This window comes from Sapajus apella, unplaced genomic scaffold (genome assembly GCF_009761245.1).
Source record: "Sapajus apella isolate SASKATOON/1434 unplaced genomic scaffold, GSC_monkey_1.0 scaffold14, whole genome shotgun sequence".
Lineage (NCBI taxonomy): Eukaryota > Metazoa > Chordata > Mammalia > Primates > Cebidae > Sapajus > Sapajus apella.
The window spans coordinates 31,643,788-31,662,276 of NW_022436954.1; the positions used below are offsets into that span (position 1 = coordinate 31,643,788).

The window sequence follows — 18,489 nt, forward strand, 5'->3', positions numbered from 1 at the left end:
AGGTGACATCATCACGGTGTCCTGAACAATGGGCAGTATTCTCACGGTTTCCCCCGTTTAACTAAGATACCCAAAGTGAAGCCTGTAGAGACAATCAAGATACCCCGTGCCAGTTTTCTGGCTTTCTCTGCCTTGTGCCCCAAATCCCCTCTGGCCCAGAAGTGGTGGTTTTGCTCCAGGTCAACCCTGAAGTTAAACCCTTGATACACTAAGTAGGAGCTACAGGCTTTTGGAGAAACTGTAGATCACGACTGTATCATCCTGACTTCCAAGGCCGATGGCAGTATGCTGTTTGAATGTCAAAAACTATTTTTGGACTTTTGCTTTTCTTTTATAAAAGTTCTAATTTCCTCATGACCTTCTCCTTCCCTTAAGATTTCTCCAGGAACTAGGATGAAAGTCCATATAGAGAAAAGAAAAAGCGGGGAAAAAAATAGTGTAATTTAAAACACTGCCCTATTTTATACATCGAGCATTGTACAGTAAAGCTTTGCATATGTTGTTCAAGGCTTTCACTAGGACTGGGACATCCACTGATGAGTTTTGGATTCCAGAGAATGATCTAGAAACATATATCTAAATAAAGTAGCCCATTTGAATAATTACAATATAGAATAATTAACTGATTTTTGGAAAGACCTATTTTTAGCATTTTTGATAAGAGTATCTTGAGAGTAAAGAATCTACAAAAATTAAAATTAAATTCAACTGAGTTTAATAAGTAGCCTATAAATAGATCAAATAGATGGAAATTTTTTGCATTTGTATTTTAGTGTGTGTTTTCAAATTCCTAATGCTCTGCAATTGTAATTAACATGTCCTTGCAATTTGTGAACTTCTGCTCAGCTCTTGTTTTAGAAGTCCAAAGTGACATTGTATCTGGAAGCAAGCTTGTGGTGCATAAACCTATAGCAGTTTTTGGAGATGAGGAGCAAGTTACAGAACCAGAAGAAATGCAAGTACAAAAAGATGCTTTAACAACAGAAAATGCTTCCAGTGAAATTCTGTAAGTAATCAGTATAGCCCAAAAAGCTACGTGGCTGCTTTTTGAACTCAGCTCATTAGCCTGATAACAGCACAGAACCCATGCAGGGAACTTATGCCAAGTTTATGAAACTGATGGCAGGTGAAGAACTAGTATTTAATTAGTTTTCTGGCAAAATGATACAACTATACCTTCAGTGTTCAACCATCACAATGATCTACTTTCCGTAATATTATTATAATGTTATTATTTTTAAAAGGCTAGAATTTTAGGATTGTAGACATTTATTTGAGGAATTCATGAAGTTTGATTTCTATAAACTTCAGAATCAACTAAGCTTCTTCCCTAACAAGTTCAAGTTAGATACATGTATATGTACAGTTATCATTCTGGATCATTGAAATAGCTTTCTGATTGTTTTCTATTGCCATGATATCTTCCAATTTCCCTTTAAGTTAAACAGGAGACAATTAACTTTCTAAGGCACCATCCTTTTCACACAGTTTTTTAATGGCTACCTATTGCTGACAGAAAAACTTACTCTTCTGGAATCCCAAACCCTTCTGACCCTCATTTATGCCTGTCATTGACCTTCATTTGCATTCCCATGGCCGATGTCTCTTTCTGCCACACGAATTCCAACCTCCAGCTCAGCAACAAAAAGCTGTTGCCTGCGTATTGCATATTTCGTTTATGTTCTGTTGCAGACCTCCAAGCCATATATTCATTTCTCTCCACTTGCAGTGCCTTTACTTGCCCCTTACTTATCTGTAGATTAATTCTTTAGCATTGAAGTCAATTACAGCAATGATTGTACATGGCAATGTACTTGTCAGTTCCTCTCCCCCTTGCGTACCCCTCCCTCTACCAACTTGGGAACTGTTGAGGGCAAAGACTCTGTCACATGGGTTCTAATCATCATTTACCAAATAAACGAAGGAGAGATTGCGTGTGTTTCCAAATTATAAAACCAAAAATACCTGGGCAATTACCACTGTAATAATTGTGAAAATAATTTATATATCATCGTTATGAACTCTATCTTCAGTTGTAAGAATGTGAACTTTTAGGAACCAAACTTCCTCGTTTTGATGGGTGATTCATTTGGTCCTATGACTGACACTAACAAAGGCACCAGAAGGCGTCTTTCAAAGAGAATAATTAGTCCTAGATGATATCTTTCTCAACAGTTAGGGAACTGACCACAAACTTTCATATCCCCTTCTAAAGAATGTATCATCTAGCCCCTGAGTAATTTAGTTTACACTTGGAAAAAAAATAAACAGAAAGAAAAAAAGAGAGAAACATTTTTGAGAGCAAAGATCCTCATTGTTCTAAATCAGAGATCGCATGAAGGCCTGGAGTCCTTGAGGTAAAAGTGATTGGGTTCGCTCAGAGCACAATGCAGGCATCTCCTGCATATTCCAAACAGGCTCTTTTGTTCAAGCCTCTTCTTGAATACTCCTACTAACAGAGTGATCGCTGTTTTCAAGGTGGGCCATTCTAACATTTAAATAATTATTTAGACCATCTCCATCTTATGATTACATGTGTTTCTCTGTACTATGCCCTATTTCTCTTCTATTTGACAGCCCTTAAACTACTTGGAATATTTTTTAATACACTGGGTTATCTATTTTCCATGCTGTCACTAGTCTTTTGAACCATTTCTGATGACATGATCCTGAAATCATCTGAAATCATCTTATATTAGGAAGTCACTGTAACATTTTCCTAGACTTTCTTAAATGAGCTTGTTTGGAGGTTTTTGCATGTTTGAAAATTGGGATGATTTAAGGAGGAACATCCATAAAGCCAGCAGCTAGAACATCAATCTAGAAGAAACCTTTTTGATCCCCTCCACGCTCCCCCCCACTTTTTTTTAAATCATTAAGCTGTCTGGCACAAACGATAAGAAAAGGGAGAAGAAATTCTGGTGATACTCGCCTACCATTTTTGTGCTTTGCAGGAAAAAGACTTTTGGAACAGAGACAGTGGGGGCAACTTTCTCATTTCCTCACTGAATCACAGGTACCTGCCTACCTCTTCAGCCTCATCTAGAACTACTATCCCCTCACTCACTGCATACCTGTCACACCAGTGTCTTTCTGTTCTCCAAATGGGATAACTATAATCTTGCTCCATAGCCTTTTCATTTGTTCTTTTCTCTGCTTGGAATGCTCTTCCTCTAGATTCTCACGTGGCTGGCTTCTTCCCCATATTCTATATCTCAATTCACCTCTTAGAGAAGCCTTCTCTGACTCCATTGCTAAAATAAACCTCACCCAATCCCAGTCAATTTCTATCACAATATCCTATTTTATTCAACTTACGGCATTTACCTTGTTTATTCATTTACTTGTCTCTTTTCTTCCCACTAGAAGGTAACTCCATGAGCACTGATAACTTACCCGTCTTATAGATTTTCAATAAATATTGATTAAAGGAATAACTAATGAAAGATTTGTTCTATGAATAAACAAATTAATTAATAAAGCAAGATGGACTTAAAAAATGACTGTTCTAAAACTGACTTGACTATACCTCATTTACCAGGAAGTTCAAGAGCTCATAGAGAAATTCCTAGTAAGAAAATTAAACATCTGGATTTGAGTGAAGAATCTTGTTCGTATTTTGCTAACTTTGTTAAAACCAAGAATGACATGTTTTTCTCTTTTCCTCAAAGAAATGAAATTGGTGAGAAAGCTGTGGTTTTTATTTTTAACACAAGATGGCACTGTTGTTTTTTAACTGTAAAGGGAGAGTTTTGCCTTGAGAAGCCACTTGTGCTGCCTGCAGTTCTGAATGAGGCAGTCATTACCTACCAGTTTCATATCCACATGCGATACTTCTATTACATTTGAAAAGAGTACGGTCAGCTCTGCTGGCACAGGAATTGTCCCTGAAGATTCTGGTAATTTAATTCTGGTAATAATGCTTGTAGTTACATCAAATTATCACAAGCACCTTGGAGATCAGTCTGTCCCAGAGAACTTTATTTACAGGTATGCATATTTAGAGTGCCGAAATAGGCTTGTTGCTTTGCCTGTATATTTATTCTTCCTCAGTCAAGCATTCCTCATATCATGATCCCACTCAAGGCAAATGTGCTCTCAACAGTGGCTTGGAACTTTATATATACAGATCTATATGACTGCTGCTGATTCCCTTTATATCTTCATTTTAACAAGAAGCCAGAAGGCTGACTCAAGTATTCAAATGATGACTATGTACCCTCTTTAGTATATTATCATCTGTCAAAAGCTGATGCGTATGTGCAGATGCTATTTGATTCTCTCTAGATTTCTCTGTGGGGAAATCTTGGAAAAGTTAAGATTTCTTAACCTTGTCTAATGAGTAAACTCTACAAAACTGAGTAATCTAGGCTGTACTGTTCCAGTCAGAATTATGAGAAGGAGTTCATTACATGTTCATTATGAATTTCTCAAACTACTGAGTAGTCAATCTTTATGTTTTTTGAAATATAAAAAGTGGTTCCATTTTTTTCTGGGTAAACATGACAAAGAAGAATGCTGTTTATTATGTGCTTGGGGGATTTTATTTGTAGACTTATATTAAAAAATCGAAATGATGTATTAGTAAGATGTGAATTTCAAACATTAGGCACCCTTATGGAAATAAGATTGATAGATCCACCAACATCCTGCAGAATGTGCTTAGACTACACCTCAGGAAAAAATTCTGTGAACACAAATCAGAATTCTTAGACTTGTGTTTGCTTCTGAACCTTGATAGAGATTCGCACGCCAGAGCCCATCTTCGAATGAAAGCTTGTGACACACTTCTCAGGTATGCCTGGCAGAAAACTTTGCATGAATTTGATGAGGATGACAGTCTTCCAAAGAAAATGGAAAAAGGGCTCTTTGAAAATGTGGAACCACAGAAGAAATACAGGTAAAAAGTTACAAAGGGTTCCTGTTAAAGATTTCTGTCTTGTGTTAGTTCTCTCACCTTAAGACACATAGATTCCTAAGAGTTTGCACTGCTGCTGTTAGCTGCTGTTTCTATCAACATGAACATTTTTGTCTTATGTTTTTGATGAAAATATTTACAAAATTTTGTGAGAAGGTCCTTTACCCTTTGATTTATTTTGTTCAGTGTAGTATAATAACTTACTCATTTGTGTGTTTTTTTCTATTAAACTTTTATTTATTAAACTTATATTTATTAAACTCTTTATTCTTATCCACCTGTGCCTCCTGTAAACTTAGCACACACCCTGTATATTTATTGAATGACTGTGTGAGTGAACTTACGAATAAACATTTAAGATGCCCTGATGTCTTTAAGAAATTAATAAAATGCAGTTTCTTCCTTTCTAGTTTAATTTTTTTGTCAATGTCCAATGAAATGACAGGAATATATAGTACTTTGTATTATTCCAGAATCTTTAGACAATTACTTGACATTACAACAGTTACTGGAACATATGAATTAATGTTTCTGACACTTCAACATTTAGCACTAGGCCATCCACATAGTAGGGACTTAATAGATGTTTATAGATTAATTTAATTTACAGTGTGTTGTGATATGTAATATGTTAATTCTGCTTAATGTTGCAAGATCCTTAAGCAAGAGAGTCATTTAAATTATTAGTACATCATTATTTTATAATATTCTATGAATTATTAGAGGTGAGTGAAAAACTTGGAGAATGGTGTTCCATTTCCAGGGATACCATAGATAGAGGATAGGAACAATCATAGTTTGAACAGAATTTCTTTATTTCTCTGTTTTGATTCTACATACCCCTGCCCCCATTATCTTACTTAATTTTAAATTTCACTTTTTCATCTTTACATTACCTTATTAACTGAAGTTCTTTTCTTTTTTCTAATGAATTTTTGAAATGTTCTCCTGGTAAACATTTAGTTCTGTTAAAAAATAAGCTCAGAATTCTACTTCTTATGTCAGCTTAGAAGTGCAGTGCTAGTAGCATTGCTGTCATTCTAATGATAAGGTCTGTCATTTCAAGTTAACCTGGTTCACAGTGGAGCTCTCAGCAACAGAACTCACAATCTCTAGCACATCAAGTGCATGGGACGTTTTTCAGCCACTAATGGAGGTTTCTTTATCTCAGCTGTTCACCAAAGCATAGTAAATTGCACAAGCTTTGCCATCAGCAGTTTGAATACAGAGATGGGCAGATTATAAGCCATGCTGCTCCTCACCTAGTCTTGGGTGTTCATGGTCCCAATCTCCGGTCAGGCATGGATGTGGTTTTGATGGAGAAGAAATCTGATAGTAGTCATCAGCGCTGGATACACAAGGAAGATAGCAGGTAATCCCATCATAAGTGGGTTTAATATATCAAAAGGTGAATAGGAGCCTAATAAGTCTAGCATGACACAGAGCAAGCAGAACTTTATTTAAGAGTTATGGGTCCTCTATTTAACTTAGCTGATAATTCTTTATCTTAGCCAAAGAAGAGGAAGGGAATAAAATCAAATGTAAATGCTAGGTAAGCTACATACAATTTATCCACAATCAGATTCAGAGAAGGAATGTTTGCTCTCATCTCCTGGATACACAGTTTCATCTGGCCATTGGGCTCAAGACTGAACTCTCATTAATTTTATTTTTATGAAATGAAGAGATGGCATGTGTATGCCTATGTAACAAACCTGCACATTCCACACATGTACCCTAGAACTTAAAATATAATAAAAAAAAGAATTCTAAAAAGCCCCCAATTTTCAAGTTTTTGATACTTTTCATTAACTTACTCCCCATCCTTCCCTCAATACACACCTTCCCTCTTTCTTCCACCTTCATAAAATAACCAATTTGTGGTTTCCACTCGCACAGTATAAACTAATTTCTCTCTTAGCAAATATATCAACCTAATTTAATATCTGGTTCTGGATTCAAATTCAAACCAACTACAATACTGTAAAAAAGTTATTTTTGAGATAATCAGGCAACATATAAACAGCTTGGCTATCTGATGACATTAAGGTTGTCTTATTAATTTTCTTGCATGCAATGGTTTAATGGTTATGTTTAAAAAAGTCCTGATAAGTTGGATACATATTGTAGCATTTATGGATAAAATTAAAAGCTATCTTAGATTTGCTGTAAGACATTCTATTATAAATAAAAATATTAAAAATTGAGGGAAATTGATGAAACAGGAATAGCAGAATATTGATAACTGTTAGGTTCATGCTGATTGATTACACATTTCTCTTTCTTTTTGGTGCATATTGAACATCTCTTTAATCTAACAAAACAGAAAATAATCCTCTGTTTTTTAGATTGGTTTGCTTCAAATTCTACCAATAGTGTGATATGGTGAGTCTCCAGGGGCCTCTTTAGTCTCTTGAAATAGTGTACAAAATGTATGTTTGTGCATCTGTGCAATTTATTTTTTTCTGGGAAAGAGCTGTGATTTTCCCTGGATTCTCAAAAGGTCTGCGATGAAAAGGCTTATGAATCAGTGCGTTGAGGGAGGTTGCACAAGCTTCAGCAGGCGGCAGCAGTGGGCCCTGCGTAGGCAGGAGAGGAGCTGGTCTTACTCTGTTCACGGAGATGAGCAAAGCCTCCAGCCAGGAAAACCTGCTGGGCTGGTGTTAGAAAAGATGGGAAAACCAACTGTGTAGATAGACCTGGTGAAACTGTTTCTTTAGCCCATTCACCTGGGCTAAGCTGCCTTTGTGATGTGGAGGTAGGATAGCAGGTTTTTGTTTCTGTGAATAGTTTGCCATATGGAACCAGAATTCATTCATTCAGCTGCCAAGGGTTACTGAGAGCAGTGTTTTAGGAGCTGTTGCTTTACAAAGAACAAAACAGATTAAAAAATCTTTACCCTTATGGGGCTGACATCCCAGTGTTTCCTCATTTCTACATTGTATTTAGCAATATATCTTACTGCCTTGGCTTTTTGCATTATAGTAGAGGTCCCTGCTTAAACCTAAAGTGGAATTTGAGCATGGCTGATGAATTTGAGTGGACATGCATGGGGAATGAGAGCTGTGACCCTATGACAAGAGAAAGCCGTGCATAACAAGTTTGACCCAGGAATACTTGGTCGCTGGAAGAGAATACTAGTTCTGAATCTTGCTCAGTATCTGTCAGTGTGTGTGTGTGTTTTCCCCCCTTTCATTATGACCGCTGTGGAGAAAGAAGGAGAAGGAGAAGACTTTAAGGGAAAACAGAAAAGATAAGTTTGCCTAAAACTCTGTGAAATATTGGGTCATGTGCAGCACTGCCTTGGAAAATCTAACCATCTGTAACACAAAAGAGAAGGACTGTTTCTTTCAGAGACCTCCCACGTTGCAGAATATTCTGTACCTTTGTCATCTTGGGAGCTCCTCATGTCAAGCCACGGAAAAGGGAGCCAGTTAGTGGAAGGCAGATGTTGGATTGGTTGGTCCCTCACTGGAAACATCAGAGTCCAGAGAGAAAAGGTGGAGCATCAGGGGACCCAGTGGGACAGGATTTGCTCACGAGTGCAAGTCACGATTTAGGGACACCCAGATAGACTTGGACAAGAGAGGTTTTGCAGAAGTCTTGTTGATTAGGTGTGGGCATGATTCAGAAGAATATACATCCCATGACAGAAGTGTGTTTGCACAGTGGCAGTAGTTCTGAGCTTTACTGCACAGTTTCCCTTAGCATATTCCTTTGTTCTCTTTCATATAAATGGGTGGCTTTTAAAACCCATTTGTTATGATAAGTTAGTGAAACCTAGAGAACCATGGGTTACACTATGTAGTAGAACTCAGTAGAAAATTCCATTTATGTTAACCACGTTCTTTTTACCCTCCATATTTTACCCAGGCAGTAAATTAGGGGATATATACTCATGTGCATTACATATGTATATAATATATATCACCCTAGGGCTGAGGGAGATTGCCTAAGAAAGGATAAACTTGCAATGGAGTCTCCTCCCCAATGCTGGGGTTCAGGACTCATTAGAAAATGTATGGTTCTATTCTACTGAATAGCAGAGAAATTTTGCCTGTGTGCCTGGCCAGAACTTGTCTGTGGTGGCTGGGTGTCTAGTCTATTTTCTGTTACTTATAACAGAATACCTGAAACTGGGCTGGGCATGGTGGTTCACACCTGTAATCCCACCACTTTGGGAGGTCAAAGTGGGAGGATCACCTGAGGTCAGGAATTTGAAACCAGCCTGGCCAACATGGTGAAACCCAGTCTCTACTAAAAATCAAAAACTTTGCCAGGCATGGTGGCACATGCCTGTAGTCCCAGCTATTCGGGAGGCTGAGGCAGAAGAATCACTTGAGCCTGAGATGTAGAGGTTGCAGTGAGTTGAGATCATGCACTCCAGCCTGGGTGACAGAGCAAGACTCTGTCTCAAAAAACAAAAAAAAGAATACCTGAAATTGGGTAATTTACAAGAAGTGAAATTTATTTCCTACAGTTCTAGAGGTTGGAAAGTTCTGCTGAGGGTTGCATCTAGTGAGAGTTTTCTTGCTGCTGGGGACTCTCTAGAGTCCTGAGATGGCACAGGTCATCATACAGCACAGGGCATCATATAGCACAGAACATCATGTCACATACTTTTTCTTATAAAACCACTAGTTTTTTTTTATAATGATAAAAAATAGAATATTTCTCATTATGACCTATTAATCCATTATACCTTTCATCTATGAATGAATTAATCTAGGCAGAGCCCTCTGGATCCAATCACCTCTTAAAGACTCCACTTGTTAATACTGCCATGCTGGGAATTAAGTTTCAAGATGAGTTTTGAAGGGGCATTCAAACCTTAACACTGGGTGAGCAGGATGTAATCCTCTGGAACAAATAAGGGGATGCAGTGGGTACACCAGCATGCAGAGGGAATGGGATGCTGGTACACCTAGGAGGCCTGAAGCATGTGGTGTCCATGTCAGTGATATATATTATATACATATGTAATGCACATGAGTATAGATCCCCTAATTTACTGCCTGTCAAAAGGGCAGTGAGCAAAGGAGCAATAGGCAAGCTCAGGCTGTGAAGGTGCCAGGAGACCTGTGTCCTGGACACCTGGCTGGAGCAGAGCATCATTGGATATTCTCACTCCCAACTGCTGACCCCATGTCACAGCCAGAAAGAGCAGGAGAGCCCCTTCATCCTGCAGTCTTCTTCCAGCACTCTCTACTGAGAAAGCTTGACGTCACACTTACTGTAGGGGAGAAATTCTTAAAGGATTCACATTCGTTATTACAGAGCATGCATGGAGCTGAGAGGCAACACACTGCTAAGTGGCACAGAGGGTGATCTAATCTGGTCATGCTACTTTGTAATGTGACTAATCCTGTTTTCCCAAGGACATTTCACCTGGTGAATAACCCTGACCTTGTGTTGGCAGTGTCTATGACCAAGACTAGAAATGAAGTTTGTGGCTATCCAGTTATTGTCCAGGTAAGGCATGTATGGCTAAAGGTTAGTCATGGCCTTTTAATTAAATTTAAGTAAAGCTTTATGCTTCCTTATTATAGTGGAGAAAAAAAAAACTGTCATAGAATCCTACTTGAATGTTGTTGTTAAAATATTTATGATATTCTGCCTAGATTTTAAATTGAACATGTTCATGTACCTCTTAATTTAGTTTAATCCAACAGATGGTGATTGTGGGCTTGCTTCATGTCAGGCACTATGCTAGTTACTTAAATCAAACCCAATGGCAAGCATGAGAAACTGTCCCAACAGCATTCACGACGCTTATGGTCTCAGTGGTGGCTGCAGGCAGGTGGACGGCTATTAGATGCACCTAAATTTGATCATCAGGAACATATGCAAGTCCTCAATTTTTCAAAGCCCTTGGCAACTGGAGGGAAAGAACCTAGTCAGGGAGGTCTTCCCGAAGGTTGCAAGATCATCAATGTTAATTCTACTAAACGACCCATTTGAAATTCTCTTTTCATTCACTGTTGCAAATGCTTATAGCAGCCAGACAATTTTTGGAGACTCCAGAGAAGTCTGGCTTCATTTGAGTTTTGGACAAAGACCTAGGAAGATCTTTTTTTTTTTTTTTTTTCCACATTTTTCTGTCATTCTCACATGCTTATAACCAACATTCCTAGATGAATATGTACTTTTCCTTGCTGGTAAGAGAGAAAGTATAGAAGCATTCCTGCTTTGCATTTACTTTCTGTATCCTCGACAGTGTTTTCCATCCTCTTGTTGACCAGAATAGATTGCCTCCAAATAACATTTGTTTCATTCTATGTTTTTAATAGCAATGAGGCAACTTGTTTTGCAAGCCCTGAATCCAAAATTGAGACATAGCAATCTGGACAAATACCAAAGCTTAATTAAGTCTTCTATCCTGATGATAAATGTGGACTAAGAAATTATTCCAGGAGATAGAGTACATACAACATTATGTTCTTCTCTGTCAGGTGCCTCTCCAGTACAGACCACAGTGAGACACAACCTCACACACATAAAATTTTAGTACCTTAATAGTTTTCATGAAATTATAGATATGGATGATTTCTCCCAGGGTTACCATTTCATAAGAAATGATTTGACCCCAAGGTAATTTCAACCTTTCAGGAATTTTTTGTTGCTGGTGTTGTATTTATTGAAACAACTGGTTTGTGAGAAAATATTAAAGTTCATGTAAAATAATAAAAATGAAGCATGGTGGGTTAATGCTACTAGACCCTTTTCTGTCCCTTGAAAATACAGTCTTTGGTTTTCCAGACCTCTGAGGGAGGTTTTATTGTCTGACCCATTAAATCAATTCTTGGGACTCATTTATTTTCTTCTTTTCTATTAAGCTTTCACTTGGTAAAGTAGATGTTATTAATTATAAAAGTTGCTTGAGGTGTTATGATATATTTAGTTAGAACTAATCTATGGGTTTAAGTTCTGTTAAAGTGAAACTATTTCTTTATTTGTACTTGAGCCAACTATCATAATTAGAATAAATATATTGTTTTATTATGTAATTAACTGAATGTACTTAAAAGATAAACCTCTTTGATAATCAGTGAAATGTAAATTAAAATATCAGCAAGGTACTATTTTTTAATTTATTATATTTGTGTTTTGGAAGTATTGCCCATTTTTTTTCAAGAATGTAAGAAAATGGGTCATTTAGTTTACTATTGGTAGAAGTGCAAGGCAAAATAATCTCTCTAGAAAGCATTTTGATATATCATAATCTTTAAAATGATTTTTTTTATCAGCAACTCTACTTCTAGAAATTTGTCCTAAAAAATTATCATGGATTTACCCAAATATTTATTTACACTATTTGTTTATTTTAAATAAAGTTTGAGAAAGAGCCTATATGTTTAACTATTGAAGATTAGTAAAATATTCCTAAAATGAAACGGTATGTATTTTTACAAGATGTTAGAAAAAGGTTCAGGGAATATTGTTAAGAAAAAGACCTGCAGTTACCAAATTGTATGCATTTTATTGTTCTATTTTTGTAAATCAAAGAATGCATATTTATAAATACAAAGAAGATTTCTTATCTAATCACTAAAATTTCAAGAGTAGTAGTCGTCACTGCATGGTGTGATTATGAATAATTAGCTGTACTTTCTGGATTTATGCAATGAAAAACAAGATACTATAACCCTCTCATGAACTCACTTGACTCCATATTTTGCCTCTTTTTTCAGAAATACAAACCATACAACAATGGAGCTGCCAATCAAAAGTGGCATTACATGAAAAACATAAAAGCACTTGGGGCCTTTCATAGCACTGCCTTGGATAAGGAAATCACATCAGCAAATTATGCTGGTGTTTGTACATCATCTATAATTAAAGAAGAAAACATTGATCAACCAGTAAGTGGTCCCTTCCTCTCAAAGATAAAAATAGGGTAAAAGAGTAATTTAATAAAATGAATTTTTTTTTTCCCTAGAAAACTTTGTGTTCATGTAAGTTGAATGCTGATTTTTGAGTGAAATCACTCAGACTCTGATTCTGGTAGGAAAGAATGAAGGAAAATTGTGGAAAAAAAATATAGTTTATATTAATCTAATATTCTTAAAATTTTTAATATGAAAATTTTCATATATATTCCAAAGTAGAGAGACTAGAACAATAAGTCTTCATTTACCATCATTCATAATTATTATCTAGGTTTTTCCATGTTTGCCAACCCCAGACATTATATTATTTAACCTCCATATTAGACACATACTTCCAAAAATTTTGGACATTTTTTGGCACAATCCCCATGCCATTATCACAGCTAATAAGATTAACAAGAATTCTTTGGCCATCTAATACCCTGTCCTTAATCAAATTTCCCAGGTTGCCCTAAATTTTTCTTATGGTTTGTTGGTTGGTGTCAAGATTCAAATAAGGTCTCCATATGACACTCAGCTGCATAGTCTGGCTCCATTGTCATATTGAATGCCCCTTAATTGAATTTGTTTACTTTCTTCTTTATGGCATCTTTTGACTTGTTTCCCCACGCCCATAATTTCTGTAAATGGAATTGAGTCCTATCGTTGTAATTAGATTCATGTTTAACTTTTTTTTGGCCAGAATCTTCATAGGCTTTCCTACATGTTTCCTATTTATCACTCACACAAGCAATGTGTGGGTTTTCCATTTTTAGTCCTGATGTTTTGAGTAGGTTCAGGTGTTTACAACCTGATTTCATGTTTAACAATTCCCCAATGACACTTCATTTAACATTGCCCTCTTGTTTCAAAAGGGTCAATCTTGTCTAATTCTACCATATTTTCCTACATTGATCAACTAAACTTTTAATAGAAGGAAGAACTTTACCTCATTAATTCAATATTTGACTACTCAAAAATATGGTTTGTAAGGGAATGTAGGATGAATGCCTAAGTCTTTCTATTGATTTCACTTACCTATCTCAGTGTAACAAAACCCCTGAAAATTTAGTGGCTTAAACAAAAAACTCATTTTTTGCTTTGTGGGCCAGCAATTTGAGCTGCAGTCAGCTGGGTAGTTCTGCTGGTCTTGTCCCAGGCCACTCATGTGGCTACAGTCATCTGGTGGTTCTTTAGTAGTTGGGTGTTTTTATGAGGACTGGATGGTCAAAGATGGCATCCCTCAGCTGTCTGGTGATTGGCAGGCTGTTAGCTGGGAACATTGGTTCTTCGACTACATGTCTTCTCCAGCAGGTTACCTCAAGTCGGTTCACATTGCAGTCTCAGGGTTTCAATGGCAGCCAAAAAAGAACAAGCTCCATTGTGAAAGCACTTCTTATGCATCTGCTTGCATCACATTTGCTAGTGCTATGTTGGCTAAATCAAGTCTCATGGCCCTTCCCAGATTCAAGGAAAGAAGTAAAGGAGAAAGAGATTCTACTTCCTGATTGGAAATAGTTTTGTTTTTATTTACTTGGATTTTATTTGTTTTTACTTATATTGTTAGTATCATTATACACTCATAGGATTTTATAAATATTTTCAAAGTGTTTTAGTTATCACTCTTTTTGTTGCTCCATAATTATCCCATTTTGGGGCAGTAGAGGCTCCTGGCTCCTATGTCTTTTGAACATGATGATGGCTTCTTTTCTTTCAGGGCACAAGATATCCCTTGCTTATCTTGTATATTTCTTGCCCCAAATCTGGAGCTGGCCATTCCTCCAAGAAACTGATTTTGCACACAGTTTATATTGATTGGTTTGAATTGTCATTACAGAATTTGAAAATACTTTAAAAAATACATACATACATACATACATACATGCATATATTTGTGTGTGTGTGTATATATATATATATACACACACACACACACACACACACACACATACACACATATATATGGGAACAAAATAATGCCTCTGTTGGGATTTTAAATTTAGCATTTTGGGATGTTAAAAGTGCTATATTTATTTTGAAAAATGTTCTACAGCAATGCTATAACAATTTAGATGCCCTATATAAAGGTATCTCTGTCTCCCATTTTAGGGATACTGTTATCTCTCACCCGATGGAAAGAGAAAAACTATGCTCTGCTTGGCTTGTGGACAATCCATGAGAACAGAGAAGGGACTGAAACAATTGCTTCCAGGGGTTACATTCCTCTGTGTTTCAGGCTCCAAGACCCAAAAGCCCTCCTTACAAGGGCCGTTCAAGGTCATCAATGTGGCTGAGGTATGTAATGATCTGAGCTCTACTAATGCACGTATGGCAACAATTTGGAAACTTTGATGCATTCATTATCTGCCTTGCACTCAAGTTCATTTCCACGTATCCAATTCATCTTCCTCAGATGCACCTTTACCATTCTACCTGCATTGATTTCCTCTTCCTCATTGTAATTTAAAATGCATTGTCTATTAATAGTTCAATACACTCTTTGAAGTTAATTGGGCACTTCTGCAGCTTTAATCATTTACTGACACATTTCACTGTTCTCAGTGTTGCTTTTAGGTGAGGAAGTCACTGCAAATCTTTACTTCGTGGAATAGCTTTTTGCCTATATCTACAGGAAAAAACTTCTTTTTTACTAGTATGGAACCTTTCAGGGGGAATTGGATGTGTTGTTGTTAATGACTGTTCAGGTTGGGTGCCTGAATTCACACATCCATGTCTAATAGTGTTTAGAGCTCATGGAGGGGAAAAAAAAAACCTCTACCACTTTCCTGTAACCTTAAAGTGTTACCATTAAAAAAAACAAAAACCCTCCCTTTCAACTTTACAAATAAAAATAACTAAGGGAACTTCCACACCTGAAAAAAAAAAAGGAGTGATTCCTAAAAGGTGGAATATCTTCCAGCCTGGTGTGCTGTTCAGGGCTTGCTCATCCCATCTCCAGATCACCCCCCTCCCTTTCCGAATCCTGATACACATTGGGGTTACAAAAAATATCAGCAGAAGCAATAGCTCTGAAGGAGAAAGGAAGTCAGTCCTCTGGGAAACCTGAAGGCGTCTGATTTGCTTTGAAGATAGTGGGATAATGTTAAAGAGGTGGTGAGGAGCTGGTAGGAAAAAATCCCCAATGCTACAGAATTTCAGACAGAGCTTTGACCTCAGGGCAGAGTCCTAGGTTGTGATGAAAAGGGGAAGAGTGTTCACCACCCTTACTACCAACTGGCTAAAGCTACACACATTCCCCTCCTCATTCATAAACGTCTTCCACCATATGGTGGAATCATTCTAAAATTAAAAATTTAGAGGCTGTCTATAATGTTAGTGTATTATTAATTTAATTCAAGCTCTCTCTGGCCATGGCAGAGAGAAAGCAAAACACAAACAAACAAACAAAAACAAGACAATGCCAGAAACAAAAGCCAGATGCCCAGAATCACCTAGTGACTCAGTGACAGGTCTGAGAGGGAACTGAGGAATTTGGATCCAATATCCTTCCAACTCTAGTATTCAATATCTGTGACACATGAAGAGAGCATTGCAAAATTTAGACATCACACATGTATACACACATTTATTAAATTAAGAGACTGAAGTATAGCAAACTAAAACAAGAAAGTTTGAGTAAATGTTCAATTTATTTTAAAAAATAAATTAGGTTGATTTATCGTGTGACGAGGCTGAAAAAACTCTAAGTTATTACCAAGCACGTCTATTGTCTTTACGGATGAAGACCTGCACACAAGCTGCATCTCACAGTGGCATAGCAGCCATGCGCCAGAAGGCAGTGAAAATAATTGCATACAAAAATGGGGATGAATATCATAGTGGGAAGTTAATTGTGGCTGGAACATTTCCCATGGTAAGTGGCTATCACTTAAATGCTGCTTGCATCTTCAGAGGTAATGATAATGGCAATTCTTCTGAGAAGAAAAAGCAGTGAGATTGAGTGATAAATATCCCTGGCCAGATTCACCAATTTAAGCTGATGAGATCAAGATCTCTGTTCACTTAATGACATTTATTTGATTGTATATCTGTGGATACAGACTTAGAAAAATTAGAAATGACATTACAGTTTTTGATTGGCTCCTGAGTAGATATCTACAAGGGAGAGGAAAACAAAGGTGCTAGATTTTCTTCCTTCTTGTGATGGACTGAATGCCTGTTTCTTTCTTGTTTCTCATGCCAGCTTCAAGTTGCATGTCATCTGAATCATCCAAGAGATGCCATGTATTGAATTTCTGGGCACATTGCATTCATCATCTGGAACATCTGGGCATTTATTTGTTGATAGGATGTTTCATTTCATTTTCAAATTGGGGAATCAGGGGTTGTGTTAGGAGGAACTAAATGGTCTACCTTTCAAGCTGCTCCCCATAGTCATGGGAAGAGAGGAGAACCCAGAATGCCCAAAACCAGCTTTGTCTTTGCACTACTTAGTGATTCTTGTCTATTCATTCTGGCCAGTGCCTTTAACAATGTATTTTACAAGTGATGATTGACATGATATGGAGTTACCCTGCAGACTTCCTTGCAAGCACCCATATCTATTCCCTCACCTTTTTGGTTGAGAATAATGTTTTAAAAATTAGGTATTGTTGTTCAATAGACTAAGCAAAGTACAGATGTTAGTGACTCCAAGATTCACCCAGAGATCCACAGTTAGCTTTCCTTTGGGCAAAAATTTCAATCTTTCATCCTGTTTTTCAATCTGTAAAAGGAAGGTAAAAATATCTGTCAGTTCTTGGTTTGAAGGTTATCTACTTATTTTAAAGCAGTTTATCAGTATAAAGTTACAACAATTATATACCTCATAAAGCAACGAAATTGAAAGTGAATTTTTAAGTTGAACATCTCTTAGAAAATATTCTGATGCTGAAATGTATTAATATATGTCAGCTGCCGTGTTAAATTTTTGGAGCTCGGAAATTTACAGCTGGATTGAACTATGTTGTGATATTTGGTAGGACAGTCTAATATCGAAAATACTCTAATCAAAGATCAAGATCAGTAGTAATTCAGCTTTCTGTTTACTCAAATTCAATGATTTTCTTCAGACTTTTAGAATGACAAACTCTTAATGATTATTCCCATTTCTTTCACCTTTGCCTATCAGATTCTTACTGCCTGTGTTATCTAGCTTCTTACAGAATGCACGGAGCAACTTGGGCTTTCCAGAGCAGCCTCCAAAGTATATACCAAAGATGGAACCCAAATCTTTACCTTGCGTGATTTGGTTTTATGGGCTCTAGAAGAATCCTTTCTCCAGAGAGACTCCGAGAAACAAAAGCAAGATGTGACTTCTGTTGGAAAAGAACAGATAGTGGTTGAAAGTATGGAAGGTTGGCTACATTATACAGCATTTAGCTGATTCCATTTGTGCTTGATCATGAAAATATTAAACATGATTATTTCATTTAGCCACTTTTTTCAGAATTCAAAATCATAGGAAGCTACTTTTGTGACTCCAAGAGTGTCACTGAAATTGTCATGTTGTTTTTACCTTGCAGAATTATAAGAAAAATTTAAAATTCATGCAAATTTTGATTTTGGCACTGAAACAATAAATTAATTACATAGAATTAGTAAAATATGTTTGACAGTTAATCTGCTTTATGAAACATAATCATGTTTTGTTCTTACTCAGAACCAAAACCAACTGGAGGCCACTTAAGAAATTGGGGCTGG

General features: G+C 36.8%; 1 protein-coding gene and 1 long non-coding RNA gene across 5 annotated transcripts in view; one reads left to right on the forward strand and one right to left on the reverse strand.

Moving 5' to 3' along the window:
- Positions 1 to 18,489, forward strand: part of DCDC1 (doublecortin domain containing 1) — a 69,674-nt gene that overhangs the window by 26,892 nt on the left and 24,293 nt on the right. Inside the window, exons 5-12 of the mRNA XM_032283668.1 lie at positions 847 to 1,006; positions 4,742 to 4,900; positions 6,090 to 6,290; positions 10,297 to 10,390; positions 12,610 to 12,780; positions 14,896 to 15,081; positions 16,457 to 16,660; positions 17,942 to 18,134. Of these exons, the coding sequence (XP_032139559.1) occupies positions 847 to 1,006; positions 4,742 to 4,900; positions 6,090 to 6,290; positions 10,297 to 10,390; positions 12,610 to 12,780; positions 14,896 to 15,081; positions 16,457 to 16,660; positions 17,942 to 18,134 (1,368 nt within the window). The remainder of the gene's footprint in view (positions 1 to 846; positions 1,007 to 4,741; positions 4,901 to 6,089; positions 6,291 to 10,296; positions 10,391 to 12,609; positions 12,781 to 14,895; positions 15,082 to 16,456; positions 16,661 to 17,941; positions 18,135 to 18,489) is intronic.
- LOC116555175 overlaps positions 16,345 to 18,489 on the reverse strand; it is a 170,994-nt gene continuing 168,849 nt past the window's right edge. For all 4 annotated transcript variants that reach the window (XR_004270409.1, XR_004270408.1, XR_004270410.1 and 1 more), the window contains 2 exons: positions 18,025 to 18,104; positions 16,345 to 17,512 (listed from right to left, as the gene is read on the reverse strand). This is a non-coding gene — a long non-coding RNA (uncharacterized LOC116555175). The remainder of the gene's footprint in view (positions 17,513 to 18,024; positions 18,105 to 18,489) is intronic.